The sequence below is a fragment of the Otolemur garnettii genome, unplaced genomic scaffold (genome assembly GCF_000181295.1).
Source record: "Otolemur garnettii isolate 467f Iridium unplaced genomic scaffold, OtoGar3 scaffold00018, whole genome shotgun sequence".
NCBI classification, from domain to species: Eukaryota; Metazoa; Chordata; class Mammalia; order Primates; family Galagidae; genus Otolemur; species Otolemur garnettii.
The window spans coordinates 2,422,466-2,436,390 of record NW_003852413.1 but is presented as its reverse complement, the minus strand read 5'-3'; the positions used below and the strand labels follow the sequence as shown (position 1 = coordinate 2,436,390).

The window sequence follows — 13,925 nt, the reverse complement described above, 5'->3', positions numbered from 1 at the left end:
GGGTCTAGGTGGACAGTCTCCATCAGAACAGCAGACACTCAGGGTCTAGGTGGACAGTCTCCATCAGAACAGCAGACACTGACAGAGGCACATGGTATGTGTAATAGTCTGTCAGTTTTATTATGGGTTCTTTCTTAAAAGTTCGTTTGTACTTTCCAAGTGATAACCTTCATCCCTACATTTCTAAAGAGTACCCCTCTGATTAGGCTGATGACACAGGTCAGGAAGGCCAGCTATCCATGTGCTTGGTCTCCCAGTGAGCCAGTGTGTCACCCTTGTGCAGAGCTCTGCACTGGGCGCCTCACGGTTCTGTTCCCCCAGGTGTTCTGCAGCGTGCAGAGGCTGGTCCAGGCCTTCCTCGATCTCTACTCTGCGGGGAACATGCTGTTCAGGACCTGGACTGCCAATGTCTGCTGCTCTCCCAGGAGCGACATTTCCATCCTGATAGGCTTTGACTTGGAGGTGCCACTCTACCTGCCGGGCAGCGGGGACATCACTAAGCTGCTGGAAGGGCTCTGCAGGGAGATGGAGCACTTTCTGGACCGCTGGCAGAGATTTGTGGCCAAGAAACGTGAGGAGCACTTCTACCTCAATTTCTATACCGCAGAGCAGCTGGTTTACCTGAGCACCGAGCTCAAGAAGGAGACCCCCAGCGAAGCTGCCCTGATGATGCTGTCCTTCATCAAAGGCTGCTGCACCCCAGCGGATGTCATCAGGGCCTCTGAGGGGCATGCTGCTAAGGCCACTAGACACTGTGCAAAGAAAGTGATTGAAGGGTTACTGTGCAGGCTCTTCCCTGAGGCCAGCCTGGTGGACCAGCTGAGTGTCATCATGGAACAGTCGATCGAGTGCCTGAGTGCCTTCTTGCCCAACTGCCTGGACCTGGAGGCCCTTGGCCACTGTCTAGCTCACTTGGCAGGGATGGGCGGGCCCCCCGTGGAGCGATGCCTCCCGCGAGGCTTGCAGGCTGGCCGGCCCAACCTCGTCATCTGCGGCCACTCGGAGGTGCTGCCGGCTGCTCTGGCCATCTACATGCAGGCCCCAGCCCAGCCCCTCCCCACCTATGACGAGGTGCTGCTCTGCGGCCCAGAGACCACCCTTGAGGAAGTAGAGCTGCTCCTGCGCCGCTGCCTCAGCCCGAGCTCCCCAGGGCGCAAGGTCTACAGCCTGCTGTTCGCAGACCAGCTGGGCTACGACGCGGCCTGCCAGGTGGAGGTGCTCCTGCAGAGCCTGTGCACGCAGCGCCACCGGGAGGACTACCAGCTGGTGATGGTGTGCGACTGTGAACGCGAGCACTGCTACCTGCCCTCTGCCTTCAGCCAGCACAAGGTCCTCGTCACCCCCCAGGCACCCCTTGAAGCCATCCAGGCCTACCTGGCACGTCACTACCAGGTCCCCACCGCAGCAGCTGTGTTCAGGGACCGGATGTGTGTTGGGATCGTGGCCTCCGGGAGAGCTGGCGTTGGTAATGAGAGTGTGGGGGTCCCCATGTCCCTGGGGCTGCCTGATGACCCTGCCCTCCCCGTCAGTGGGCAACACAGAGTAAGCCCCTCTGCAGGTGGGGAAGCCCCTCTCTGGGAGGGCCTGACTCCTCTGTACCAAAATGGGACACCCTTTTTCACCTGGTTTCTTGAATAGGGCAGGTCCTGATACCCCCTGCAATCTTCCTCCTTTAAGAAAATGTCTCTGCTGTCTGCTTTTTCCCCCATAAGCCCCACCGGCCTCCCTGGGCTTGATGCTCATGATGAGAGCAGTGGAGGTGAGACACTCCGCCTCGAGAGGGGCTGAGGCTGTAGGCTGCCCCCAGTTACCAGCATGCTCCACAGGAAGCAGCACTAACTAGTTCCTGTCCTGCTGACGCGTTGTCAGCACACATTCGCTGGGACACAAGTGCCCTTTCCCCCTCCTCCACGAGGCGTGTCTTTGCTGTCACTTCTTACGGTCGTGCACAATAACAATCCTGCCAACAATGCACACCCTTTATGACGGTGGTCCTCTGAGGTTATAATGCCATATTTTTGCTGTACCTTTCCTGTGTATAGATACACAGACACTTACCACTGTGTGACAGTTGCCTGCGGCTTTCAGGGCAATCCCAGGTGTGTGGCCAGGAGCGGCATGCTCTGCCACGCAGTCTGGGTGCCCAGCAGGCTGGACCGAGGCTTATATATGCACGTGCTGTGATGTTCACCCAACTCCTAAACGCCTGGTGACGTGTTCCTCAGGACATAGCGCCATCATTAAGTGACGTGTGACCGCTCAGAATACTGTCAGTAGCAGGGAAATGGAAGGATCGTGAGCGGTTGACAGCTAGGAAATTTGAGGATTCGAAAATGTATTCTTTAATCTGATGTTATGTTGCCTCAGTTTTGAATTTTACATAGGAGAGGTAACTTCTAAAAAATCTTTCTGGATTCTCTTGCTCTGGCTATAGCCTTAGGATCTAATTTCCATCTTTGAATGTTGCAGGAAAGTCTCTCTATGTGAAGAGATTGCACAGCAGACTGAAGATGGCCTTAAATGGCACAAAAGTGCCTCTCAAAACTATTCGACTCATCGACCCTCAGGTGGATGACAGCCAAGTCCTGGGCTCCCTCTTGCCGTTCCTGGCCACACGATATCAAAAGAAACCCATAATATTCCATGTGGACGTGACCTCTTCAGTAAGTTCCCTTGAGTTTCAGCTGCATGGCTGCATCGGCGCAGACGTAATTCCCACACTCCAACTTGCCTCCTTTCTTCTTTCTGCACGTACACTCCTTTTTCTCTTCTCAGGAAGGGTGTGTTCTGAGAAGTGCGTCCTTAGGCAATTTCATGGCTGTGTGCACATCACGTGCATAGACCCAGGCCTGGAAGGTCTGGCCTTCTGCACACCTGGGCTGTGTGGCCTGGACTGCTCCCTGGCTACAAACTGCACGGCATGTGACTGTACTGACCGCTGTGGGAAACTGTCTCTAATCATGTTTAAATGCAGACAAGCCCAGTAACAATATAGTATAGTGGTCTCAGGGGGCCGCTGTGCTGTTGTGTGTGTGACCCACTCCCTGAAACACTGCAGCACATGCCCGTGTTAATGATCACTACAAGAAACAGAAGAGGCTCCGTAGGGCTGGAAGGGTTTCATCACTGCATATTTACAAACCCATGTGATTCTGTCCTCAGGTGCAGACTGGAATTTCGGAGTTTCTTTTCAAACTCCTCATTTTACAGTACTTAATGGATATAAATGGGAAAATGTGGCTTCGGAATCCATGCCATTTATATATCATTGAAATCCTGGAAGAGAACTCAGTACGGCCAAGGAGGTCTTCGGCACCGGTCTGTATGCTAGGAGTCTGTCCTGGCTGTGTACTGGGGTGTCTGTCCTGGTCTGTATGCTGGGGTGTCTGTCCTGGTCTGTGTGCTGGGGTATCTGTAGTGATCTCTGTGTTGGGACATCTGCCCTAGGCTTTGTGCTGAGGACCTGCTCTGGTCTGTATGCTGGGGCATCTGCCCTGGTCTATATGCTGGGGCATCTGCCCTGGTCTGTATGCTGGGGCGTCTGCACTGACATGGGAGGCTCTTCAATTCCTTCAGATCTCATTAGAGTGGAAAGATGTGCTTTAGCAATTCCACACTTCTGCCTTAGTAAAGCAGCTGAGTGCAATGTTAGTAAAGAAAATGTGATCTTTTAACTTATTTTTAAATAATGTTTGGAGTAAAAATACTTTTCTGGCTGAGCACAGTGGCTCATGCCTATAATCCTACCATTTTGGGAGGCCAAGTTGGGAAGACTGTGTGAAGCCAGGAGTTTATGACCAGTCTGAACAAGAGCAAGACTCTGTCCCTATAAAAAATACAAAAGTAAGCCAAGTGTGGTGGCACATGCCCGCAGTCCCAGCTACTCAGAAGGCTGAGCCAAGAGGATCACTTGAGCCCAGGAGTTTGAGGTTACAGTGAACTATGATGATGCCATTGCACTCTAGCCCAGGGGACAGAGCAGGACCCTATCTCCAAAAAAAATTGATACCTTTCTACTAATTAGCAGTATCTTAAATTTGTCTGTTCAATTCAGGCTTAATACCAGATGTCCAGTTTAAATCCCAGCTGTGCTCTGAATTTATTAAACTCATTTGCTGAAAGAAGACATCTTTCTTATTGCCAGTTAAGATGGATGAGACTTTTGTCATGAATTTCTTAGCAAAAGCGAGTTTTATGCTCATGTGCACATGTGTGCATCTGTGTTTGATGGAGAGGTAGAGTTTCAGGACACTGGATTAGAAAATGCCTTCATTAGAGTACAGCTCCCACCATTCAGCCTCCACAACCCCTTCATGTGTAGAAAATAACCTGTGCTTAAAATTTATTTTATTTTTATTATTTTTTTTATTAAATCATAGTTGTATACATTGATACTTTCATGGGGTACAGTGTGTTGTTTCCATATACAATTTGAAATACTTTTATCCAATTGGCCAACATAGCCTTCATGTCATTCTCATAGTTGTTGTGTTAAGACATTTATATTCCACATTTAGAAAGATTCACATGTACCCTTATAGGATAAATCATAGGCATGATCCCAGCAATCACCCTCCCTCCACCCATCCTCCCCTCCCCTCCCTCTCCCCTTTCCCCATATTCTTAGGCTAAAATTGGGATATAGCTTTCCTGTGATAGCTAAAAATTAGTTTCATAATAGGGTTGAATACATTGGATACTTTTTCTTCCATTCTTGAGATACTTTGCTAAGAAGAATATTTTCTAGCTCCATCCATGTAAACATGAAGGAGTAAAGTCTCCATCCTGTGCTTAAAATTTAAAAAAGAAAAGGTGCCTATGGAAAGCTACATATTTTTAGGTAATTTTTTCATAAAGGCTTAGCCAGCATATATCACAGGGAGGACTGAAACAAACAAAGCATTTGTTAGGAATTTAGTTATAACCATTTTATCCATGTCTCTTGTTTCCAGAGTACACGTGCCCCCCAGTTCAGTTTTCTTGACGTCTTCCCAAAAGTCACCTGCAGGCCTCCCAAAGAAGTGATAGAAATGGAGCTGACGCCTAAAAGGAGCTACACGGGGCCTGGGATGGACCACACAGAATTCTGCAGTGAAACCTTCCAAAGACCTTACCAGTATTTAAAACGATTCCATGAAAACCAGAACCTAGACATGTTCCAGTACCAAGAAGGCTCCGTTGAAGGCACCCCGGAGGAATGCCTTCAACATTTCCTGATTTACTGTGGGGTGATCAACCCGTCCTGGTCAGAGCTTCGGAACTTTGCTCGGTTCTTGAATTATCAGCTCAGAGACTGTGAGGCCTCTCCCTTCTGCGATCCCATTGTTATCGGAGATACCCTGAGGGGCTTCAAGAACTTTGTGGTGACTTTCATGATCTTTATGGCAAGAGATTTTGCTACACCAACACTTAACACCTCTGACCAGAGCCCAGGGAAGCACACAGTCAACATGGATGGGGTTAAGGAAGAAGATTTAGCCCCTTTCTCTCTCCGAAAGAGGTGGGAGTCAGAGCCCCACCCATACGTTTTCTTCAATGGTGACCACACATCCATGACATTCATAGGCTTCTACCTGCAGCCCAACAGAAACGGCAATGTTGATGCTGTCAGTCGCTTAGACGGGAAGGTGATCAAGAGAGACATCATGACCGTGGACCTGTACAAGGGGCTCCTGCTTCAGAGGGTGCCCTTCAATGTCGACTATGACAAACTGCCCAGGCATGAGAAGCTTGAAAGGCTGTGCCGGGCCTTAGGGATCCAGTGGCCCATGGACCCTGATGAAACATACGAGCTTACAACAGACAACATGCTTAAGATCCTTGCTATTGAAATGAGGTTCCGGTGCGGGATCCCAGTTATCATCATGGGGGAAACTGGCTGTGGGAAAACCAGGCTCATTAAATTCCTCAGTGACCTGCGTCGTGGGGGGACTCTCGCAGGAACTCTGAGGTTGGTCAAGGTCCACGGGGGAACCACTGCAGACACGATCTACTCCAAGGTCAAGGAGGCTGAGCAGATCGCTTTCATCAATAAGATGGAACACCAGCTGGACACCATTTTGTTCTTTGATGAGGCCAATACAACAGAAGCCATAAGCTGTATCAAAGAAGTCCTGTGTGATCGCATGGTGGATGGCCAGCCCCTGGCTAAGAACTCTGGCTTGCACGTCATAGCCGCCTGCAACCCCTACCGGAAGCACTCAGAGGAGGCAATCCGTCGTTTGGAGTCTGCTGGTCTGGGCTACCGGGTCCGGGCAGAGGAGACGGCAGACAGGCTGGGCTCCATCCCCCTGAGGCAGCTAGTGTATCGCGTCCATGCTCTGCCCCCGAGCCTGATTCCTCTGGTGTGGGACTTTGGACAGCTGAATGACACTGCTGAGAAGCTCTACATCCAGCAGATCGTCCACAGACTGGTTGACTCTGTCCACCTAGACCCAGAAGAGACTTGTGTGATCACAGAAGTGCTTTCTGCCTCTCAGGGTTTCATGAGGAAAAGAAAAAATGAGTGTAGCTTTGTCAGCCTTAGGGACGTGGAACGCTGTATGAAAGTTTTCAAATGGTTTTACGACCACAGTGAGATGCTTTTATTAAAACTGGATCCCTTGGTCTGTGAGTCCAACGCGGGCACAAGTCACATTGAGAGAGACCCAGTCCTCTGGTCCCTGGTGCTGGCCGTTGGCGTGTGTTATCACGCCTCTTTAGAAAAGAAAGACTCGTATCGCAAAGCCATTTGTGGGTTCTTTCGAGAACCATATAATGACAGTAAGATTATTCTGGATGAAATAACTCGAACACAGGATCTTTTTCTGAATGGTGTACCTCTGAGAACAACTATTGCCAAGAACTTGGCTTTGAAGGAGAATGTCTTCATGATGGTTATCTGCATTGAGCTTAAGATTCCTCTCTTTCTGGTGGGGAAGCCTGGCAGCTCCAAATCTCTTGCCAAGACCATTGTGGCAGATGCCATGCAAGGCCAGGCTGCTTACTCAGATCTCTTCCGGAACCTGAAGCAGGTCCATCTGGTGTCATTCCAGTGCAGCCCACATTCCACCCCCCAAGGTATCATCGGCACCTTCAAGCAATGTGCCCGCTTTCAGCAGGGGAGGGACCTACAGCAGTATGTCTCTGTGGTGGTGCTAGACGAGGTTGGACTGGCAGAAGACTCACCTAAAATGCCCCTGAAGGCCCTGCACCCACTGCTGGAAGATGGGTGCATTGAAGATGATCCTGCCCCTCACAAGAAAGTTGGTTTTGTGGGCATTTCCAACTGGGCTCTTGACCCTGCCAAGATGAACCGAGGTATCTTTGTGTCACGTGGCAGTCCCAGCCAGAAGGAGCTCATAGAGAGCGCCAAGGGGATCTGCTCTTCAGACAGCCTCATTCAAGACAGAATCCAGGGGTACTTTGCTTCCTTTGCCAGAGCCTATGAGACGGTGTGTAAGAGCCAAGACAAGGAGTTCTTCGGACTTCGTGACTACTACAGCCTCATCAAAATGGTCTTTGCCACGGCAAAGGCTTCTAATAGAAAGCCTTCCCCACACGACATTGCACAGGCTATTCTGCGCAACTTCAGTGGCAAAGATGACATCCATGCTTTGGAGATTTTTACAGCCAGCCTGCCTGAGGCGAAGTGCTCAGAAGAAGTCAGCACCATGCAGTTGATCAAGCAGAACATTTACGGGGCTCTGCAGAGGGTGCCGGGCAGAGAGCTGGAAGATGCTGAGTCCCGCTACTTACTCGTGCTGACCAAGAACTACGTGGCCCTGCAGATCCTGCAGCAGACGTTCTTCAGTGCAGACCAGCAGCCAGAGATTATTTTTGGTTCCAGTTTTCCTAAGGACCAAGAGTATACCCAGATCTGCAGAAATATCAACCGAGTGAAAATCTGCATGGAAACAGGCAAGATGGTGGTGCTGCTCAACCTGCAGAACCTCTACGAGAGCCTCTACGACGCGCTCAACCAGTACTACGTCTACCTCGGGGGCCAGAAGTACGTGGACCTCGGTCTGGGGACCCATCGTGTCAAATGTCGAGTTCATCCAGACTTCCGCTTGATAGTCATTGAAGAGAAAGACGTTGTGTACAGACACTTCCCCATCCCCCTCATCAACCGGCTGGAGAAGCACTATCTGGACCTCAACACGGTGCTGGAGAAGTGGCAAAAGAGCATCGTGGAAGAGCTCCAGAAGTGGGTGGAGAAGTTCGTCCACGTGAATGCAGAGCCGTTCTTCAGCCGACACAAGTACAGCCCTTCTGACGTCTTCATCGGCTACCACTCTGACACCTGCGCCTCTGTGGTGCTGCAGGTCACGGATCGGCAGGGTCCCAGGGACCTGACTGAGGAGCTTTACCAGAAGGTGTCCGAGGAGGCCAAGTTGACCCTGCTGGACTGTGCCACTCCTGACGCCGTGGTCCGGCTGAGCACCTCTTCGCTGGGCTTGTTCGCTGCGCAGTCGCTGTCACGGGAATACTACTACGCACAGCAGCATGACTCCTTCGCAGATCTCCTCCAGACTCACCTCCGCAGGATGGACCTGGAGCGCCGTGCCATCTTCACAGAGGTGACTGTTGTTCTACAATTTCACCCTATCCTATTTGACCCGAGGTCTCGATCCCTAGTGTCAGGATTCAAGATTCTTTTTCTGTTGGTGCAGAGGGATCATAAGTGGGTAGGATGAGACTTTTTGGTTCTTCTCCACATTAAGTACAAGGAGGACTGAATATTTACGTGAGTTCAGTATGACCAAGTTTCGAGCATCTGTTTCCGTGCAGTGTTCTGTGCTGACAGCAGCACCGTATACATGTGCAACACTCACCTCAGCAGAGGAAGCAGCTCTGAGCACTGCCCTAGTTATTCTTGGTCTTGTCCTTGAATCTCTTGCCAAGACCATTATGGGGCATGGAGTTCAGGCCCCAGTTATTCTTGGTCTTGTCCACGTGCTACGTGGGGACGCAGACAGATGAACAGGCGCCATCAACACTGCTGTGCTTAGAGGGAGAGGAGGCAGCACAGATCAGGACACGGTGTCAGATGAGATTTTCTCTAGGAGAGCAGGGACTGTAGGCGGAGGGCTTCTGTGGGCCAGGTGTGAGACGGCACCATCTGTGCAGGAGACCACAGTGGACCACTGGCAGAGCTTAGAGTTCAGGGCTAGAGTGCCGAGACAGAACTCATGGAGGGCCTTGCCGGTGGCACCTCAGAATTCTGTCTTTACTGTGCAGAGGGGAGTGACTGACAGAGGAGTGTGTGTTTAGTCATGTCCCTCTCCTGAGCAATAGAGAAAGAATCTGATTAAAGACTGTTGTAGGAAGGACAGACCAATAGGGAGGCTGCTGGAATAGCACAGGAGATAGGAGCGGATGGAACTGAGAAGTAAGATGCAAATTCACAGAGCTGATGACACCCAACAGAGAGGCATTGAGGGGTGACTCCCTGGATCCCTCCTTAGATGGCTGGAGGTCGGCCTCACTGTGATAGAAGAGTCCAGAAATGAGCAACAAATTTGGGGCAGCCAATGGCAAACTCTGTGTGAGATAGGTTTTGGTGTTTGTCATGCAGTTGGATGTGGGAATCAAGTTCAGTGGTAGGGCTAGGCTTGGAGCTGGCGGTTGTGAGCCGAGCCAGCAGCACATTCTTGGATTCTTTTTTTTTTTTTTTTTTTGAGACGGAGCCTCAAGCTGTCCCCCTGGGTAGAGTGCCGTGGCATTACAGCTCACAGCAACCTCCAACTCCTGGGCTCAAGCGAGTCTCCTGCCTCAGCCTCCCAAGTAGCTGGGACTATAGGGGCCCGCCACAATGCCTGGCCATTTTTTTGGTTGCAGCCATCATTGTTGTTTGGCGGGTCCGGGCTGGGGATTTGAACCCGCCACCTTAGGTGTATGTGGCTGGCGCCTTAGCAGCTTGAGCCACAGGCGCCAGCAGCACCATTCTTATGGAGCCCTTGGGTTGCCCTGTGGGGTGTGAGCCATGGTAGACGAGAATTGCTAACAGCTGGGGAAGGAGGCACCAACTGCTAACTGCCTTAGGAAGCAGGAAGCTAGATCAGGGAGCCTAAAAGATCATAAGGGTCTCAAGGAGGGACCAAAATAGGAGGAGACACTGCCATCTAGGAAGGAGACTAAGCCACCTTTGGGGCAGAGCGAAAGTTCTCTCTGATCCTTTTTGATACCATAGGTTCCGCCTACCTCAGCACTGCCTTGTTCTGAAAACTCTGAGGGTTGGGGCTCTTCTCTGTGTCCCAGCTGCGCACTCGAGCCCATGGAAGATGGTGGCTCAGTGGCTGGACACCGCTCAGTCTCTAGGATCTAAACCTGCTTGAATTCAGGCAAATAATTTGCATTTCCTAACTCCATAGATCACTACTTTCTCCAGACTGCTGACAAGTCACGACTGTCAAACTTTAGAATCAGAGGTAACAGGCAGGGCTCAGAAACCCACCATCCTGTGGCTGCAACATTTTGACACCGAGTACTCCTTCCTCAAAGAAGTCCGGTAAGGGGGCCCTGCCTTCCCTCCCACTGAGCCCTGGCCGAGGTTTGTGTCATCTCTGGGGCTCTAACACCAGCTTCGTTTGTGAGCCCTGGGGACATGTGGCTGTGGCGAGCTCATCGTCAGATTCCCCGAGTGTCCCCCTCATTGTGTGTGCTCTGCAGCCAGCACCTGCCATGACGTCCTCTCTGAAACTGGTCCTTATTATATCTCAGTTAGAAGCAGCTATTGGGTTTTTAAAACTTTCTCTACTAACTAGTCTGTTCACCTGAGAGAAGGAAATCTCCCCTAAATGGGATTATATTCCCATCACTTTGGGGAATTCTGTTATCCAATTTTGGGGACAGAGAACTTAACTTGAATAATTTCCTTTTCCTTCAGAAACTGCTTAACTAGCACAGCCAGATGTAAAATCCTCATCATTCAGGCAGATTTTGAAGACGGCGTCCACAGTGCTCAGCTCATTGCTTCGGCGAGGTATGCTTGTAGTATTGTTCTCAGAAAACTACACGGGAAACCCAGAGTTCATTCAGGAGCTCCTAAGGAATTTCTTCCCTGAAAACAGTATAGTATCATAATAAATATAGAAATAAAGATGAGAAGAATTCTTTCTCCTCCTCGTTTCCCCCATGTGGACTACAGAACTGAGGAGAGACAAAAAGAAAAAGGCTAAAAATACAAAAATAGTGAAATGTGAAAAATGTGAGAAGTGTAAAATAATAGAACATGAACAGGGTGCAAGCACACAAACGCGGCAATGCTTTAGTAATTGTTCATTTTGAACTATTCATTTCTAAATTATTGCCAGCTCACGGGAAATAACAGTATATAAATGCTTTCATTCATCCTCACCGGACATTTTTATAGTGTTCGTAAGAGGAAATCTGATAGTTTTAGAGTCGACTGTTTCTGGGCCCTGCTGAAGCATGGGATGTGTGCTTCATTTCACGGCTGTGTTCTGGTGGGGGACTGGCCTTGGCCCAGGGCCATCTGAGGAGAGTCGAGTTGTGCACAGGACTCTTGGAAACTTGGGGAAGCTTGGCTAGCCTCACCCAACGCCGCATCAGGCAGGCCCACAGGGAGCAGGTGACGGTTTCTAGACTTCACAGCAGAGGAACGCAGCAACAGGGAAGAAAATGAGCCTGCTCAGAAAGGACTTTTCATCCTCCCAGAAGAGAAGAAATCACACGCGTGGGGGTGTGAGATCTATTTAAAGCCCGTTGAGTGGGAGGCCGTGAGACGGAACCCAGCCGCCCCAGGACGGGCACCCTCAGCAGGTGCACAACTCCACTTGATTTATGTGCTGTTCTGTTTTGGTTTTTGTTTTTAAAACAGGTATTCTGCTGTAAATGAAATCAACAAAATAGAAGGAAATGGGGGCTGTGTCTTAGTCTATTTCATCACAAAACTGTCCCGGATGGGAAGTGGAGCGTCCTATGTGGGATTTCATGGAGGTAGGACCAGAATTGTGATGACTATATTTATGTAAATAATGTTAGAGTCATTTCTCCTTTGGTTCTGTGTTGGACACATCTGAAATGAGAATATTAATGTTAGTTTCAGTCGTATTCTCTTTTTTGTTGTTGTTGCAGCCATCATTGTTGTTTGGCGGGCCCAGGCTGGATTTGAACCCGCCACCTTAGGTGTATGTGGCTGGCACCTTAGCCACTTGAGCCCCAGGCGCCGAGCCTTCAGTAGTCTTCTTTTCAGATGCAGTTAGATTTCTCACCACTGTTACTGTAAAAAACACTAATCTTGGGACTTGATGCTACAACATTTAGCATTTCCTTTATTTACTTGTAGATAAACCCTTGATTAGTCCTACTGGTGTCCCCGTATTGTTATATGGATAATGTAGCGGAGACCTTCCAGACTAACCCATCAAGAATGCCTGTTTCAGGGGGTGGGAGATGGTACCTTCTTCTGAGAGGTGATTAACAACTATTTATTGTGTAGAAAATTGGTATTCCAGAAGTAGGAAAATAAGTGTAGTCTGATAAATTCATGGATAATGGAAGATGGGCCTTACCCCATTCACTGTTATGACTCAGCAAATCTAAGAATTCATTTGCAAAAGAATCACAGACCCTTCCATGTCTGTTACTTCAGATCTTAAAATTGGTTTTATGCTAAAGCTGCTGAGATATTTTAAAAATGGGTCAGGTGATTTGTTGTATAAATACGATCCCTTCAAGGGTCTAGTCTCTTAACCATTCGTTCAGCATCGGTGTTATGAAGTCAGGACATGCTGACGCTGCGACCGACTCTGCTCTTCACAGGCCTGTGGCAATCTGTGCACATTGACGACCTCCGGAGATCCACCGTCATGGTTTCAGATGTGACCAAGCTACAGAGTGTCACCATCAGCCAGCTGTTCAAGCCAGGGGACGAGCCTAAGTGTGAGTCACAAGGTGGCACAAGGGAGGGTGCCGGGCCCCCTGCTTCCCTCACCACAGCAGAAGCGCAGGACACAACTGTAGGATGGGCTGGGGCCGCCTTCTAGAGCACAGGGCTGCGTGTGGAAGTGGACCTGTGAGCAGGGCAGGCCTGAAAGTGAGTGCCTCCAGGAGGTGTCAGCTCTGTCTGCCTTGGTTCCAGGCCGGACGGGAGGGCTGCCACTGGGGACGCGCTGAGTGGGTGGATTTGGTGCTGATCTTCATGACAAATATCCTCTTGTCTGGGGACCCATGACAGAGCAGGGGGCTGGGAAGCCTGGACAGTTGGAGCCTAGTGCAGCCCCTAGCTGGTGCTGCCAGCGCTCCCCATCTCATCTTCGGAGTGGCGGCGACCTGACTGTGTTTGCTCGGATTGCAGTGGTGATAGGATGCAGGGCAGGAGATGCCCCAGAGGAGGTGATGGAAACAGAGCCCAGCAAACTGGTGGACACAGCAGAGGTAGACATGGAGACAGAAAGTTCCCAGGGGGTACAGGATGAAACCTCTGAGATGGGAGGCAGTGAGGTAAGTTCTAGTTTCTGGGATCCTCATATGCTATGGGGCGACACTTGGGAGCTCCATCTTCATACTCTCCACTAGAGTGGGAGGAGTTGACGCCACTCTGCAGGCTGGGCTGGCACCTCTCCTCCCCAATGGGAGCGGCCGTCTGCCAGCAGGGGGTTAGCAGGGCCATCGGCACCAGCCAGAGGGAGGTCAGCAGTGTAGCTCTTGTCCATGAAGACCATCCCGTGCTTATTGCATGCTGCATGGACACCCCTGTGGGTCTCGGGATGCTAGTTTGGGTAGCTTGGCTTTTACCCACCATGGAAGTGCAGGAATAGACAACGTGGCTGTCTGCATGGACAGGTGCAGATCCTGGACACCACCAGCCTGCTGAGGAGCTGTGTGCAGAGCGCCGTGGGGATGCTCCGGGACCGCAGTGAGAGCTGCAGGCGCAACATGAGGAGAGTGGAGCTTCTTCTCAGCCTCCTAGATGAAGA

At 50.4% G+C, this 13,925-nt stretch overlaps 1 protein-coding gene across 1 annotated transcript in view; it reads left to right on the top strand.

Annotated features, from left to right (window-relative positions):
* The window catches only part of RNF213 (ring finger protein 213), a 116,976-nt gene that overhangs the window by 62,633 nt on the left and 40,418 nt on the right, over nucleotides 1-13,925 (top strand). Inside the window, exons 26-35 of the mRNA XM_023511175.1 lie at nucleotides 322-1,465; nucleotides 2,470-2,663; nucleotides 3,163-3,318; nucleotides 4,953-8,561; nucleotides 10,356-10,492; nucleotides 10,871-10,966; nucleotides 11,825-11,943; nucleotides 12,769-12,888; nucleotides 13,304-13,449; nucleotides 13,792-13,925. Of these exons, the coding sequence (XP_023366943.1) occupies nucleotides 322-1,465; nucleotides 2,470-2,663; nucleotides 3,163-3,318; nucleotides 4,953-8,561; nucleotides 10,356-10,492; nucleotides 10,871-10,966; nucleotides 11,825-11,943; nucleotides 12,769-12,888; nucleotides 13,304-13,449; nucleotides 13,792-13,925 (5,855 nt within the window). The remainder of the gene's footprint in view (nucleotides 1-321; nucleotides 1,466-2,469; nucleotides 2,664-3,162; nucleotides 3,319-4,952; nucleotides 8,562-10,355; nucleotides 10,493-10,870; nucleotides 10,967-11,824; nucleotides 11,944-12,768; nucleotides 12,889-13,303; nucleotides 13,450-13,791) is intronic.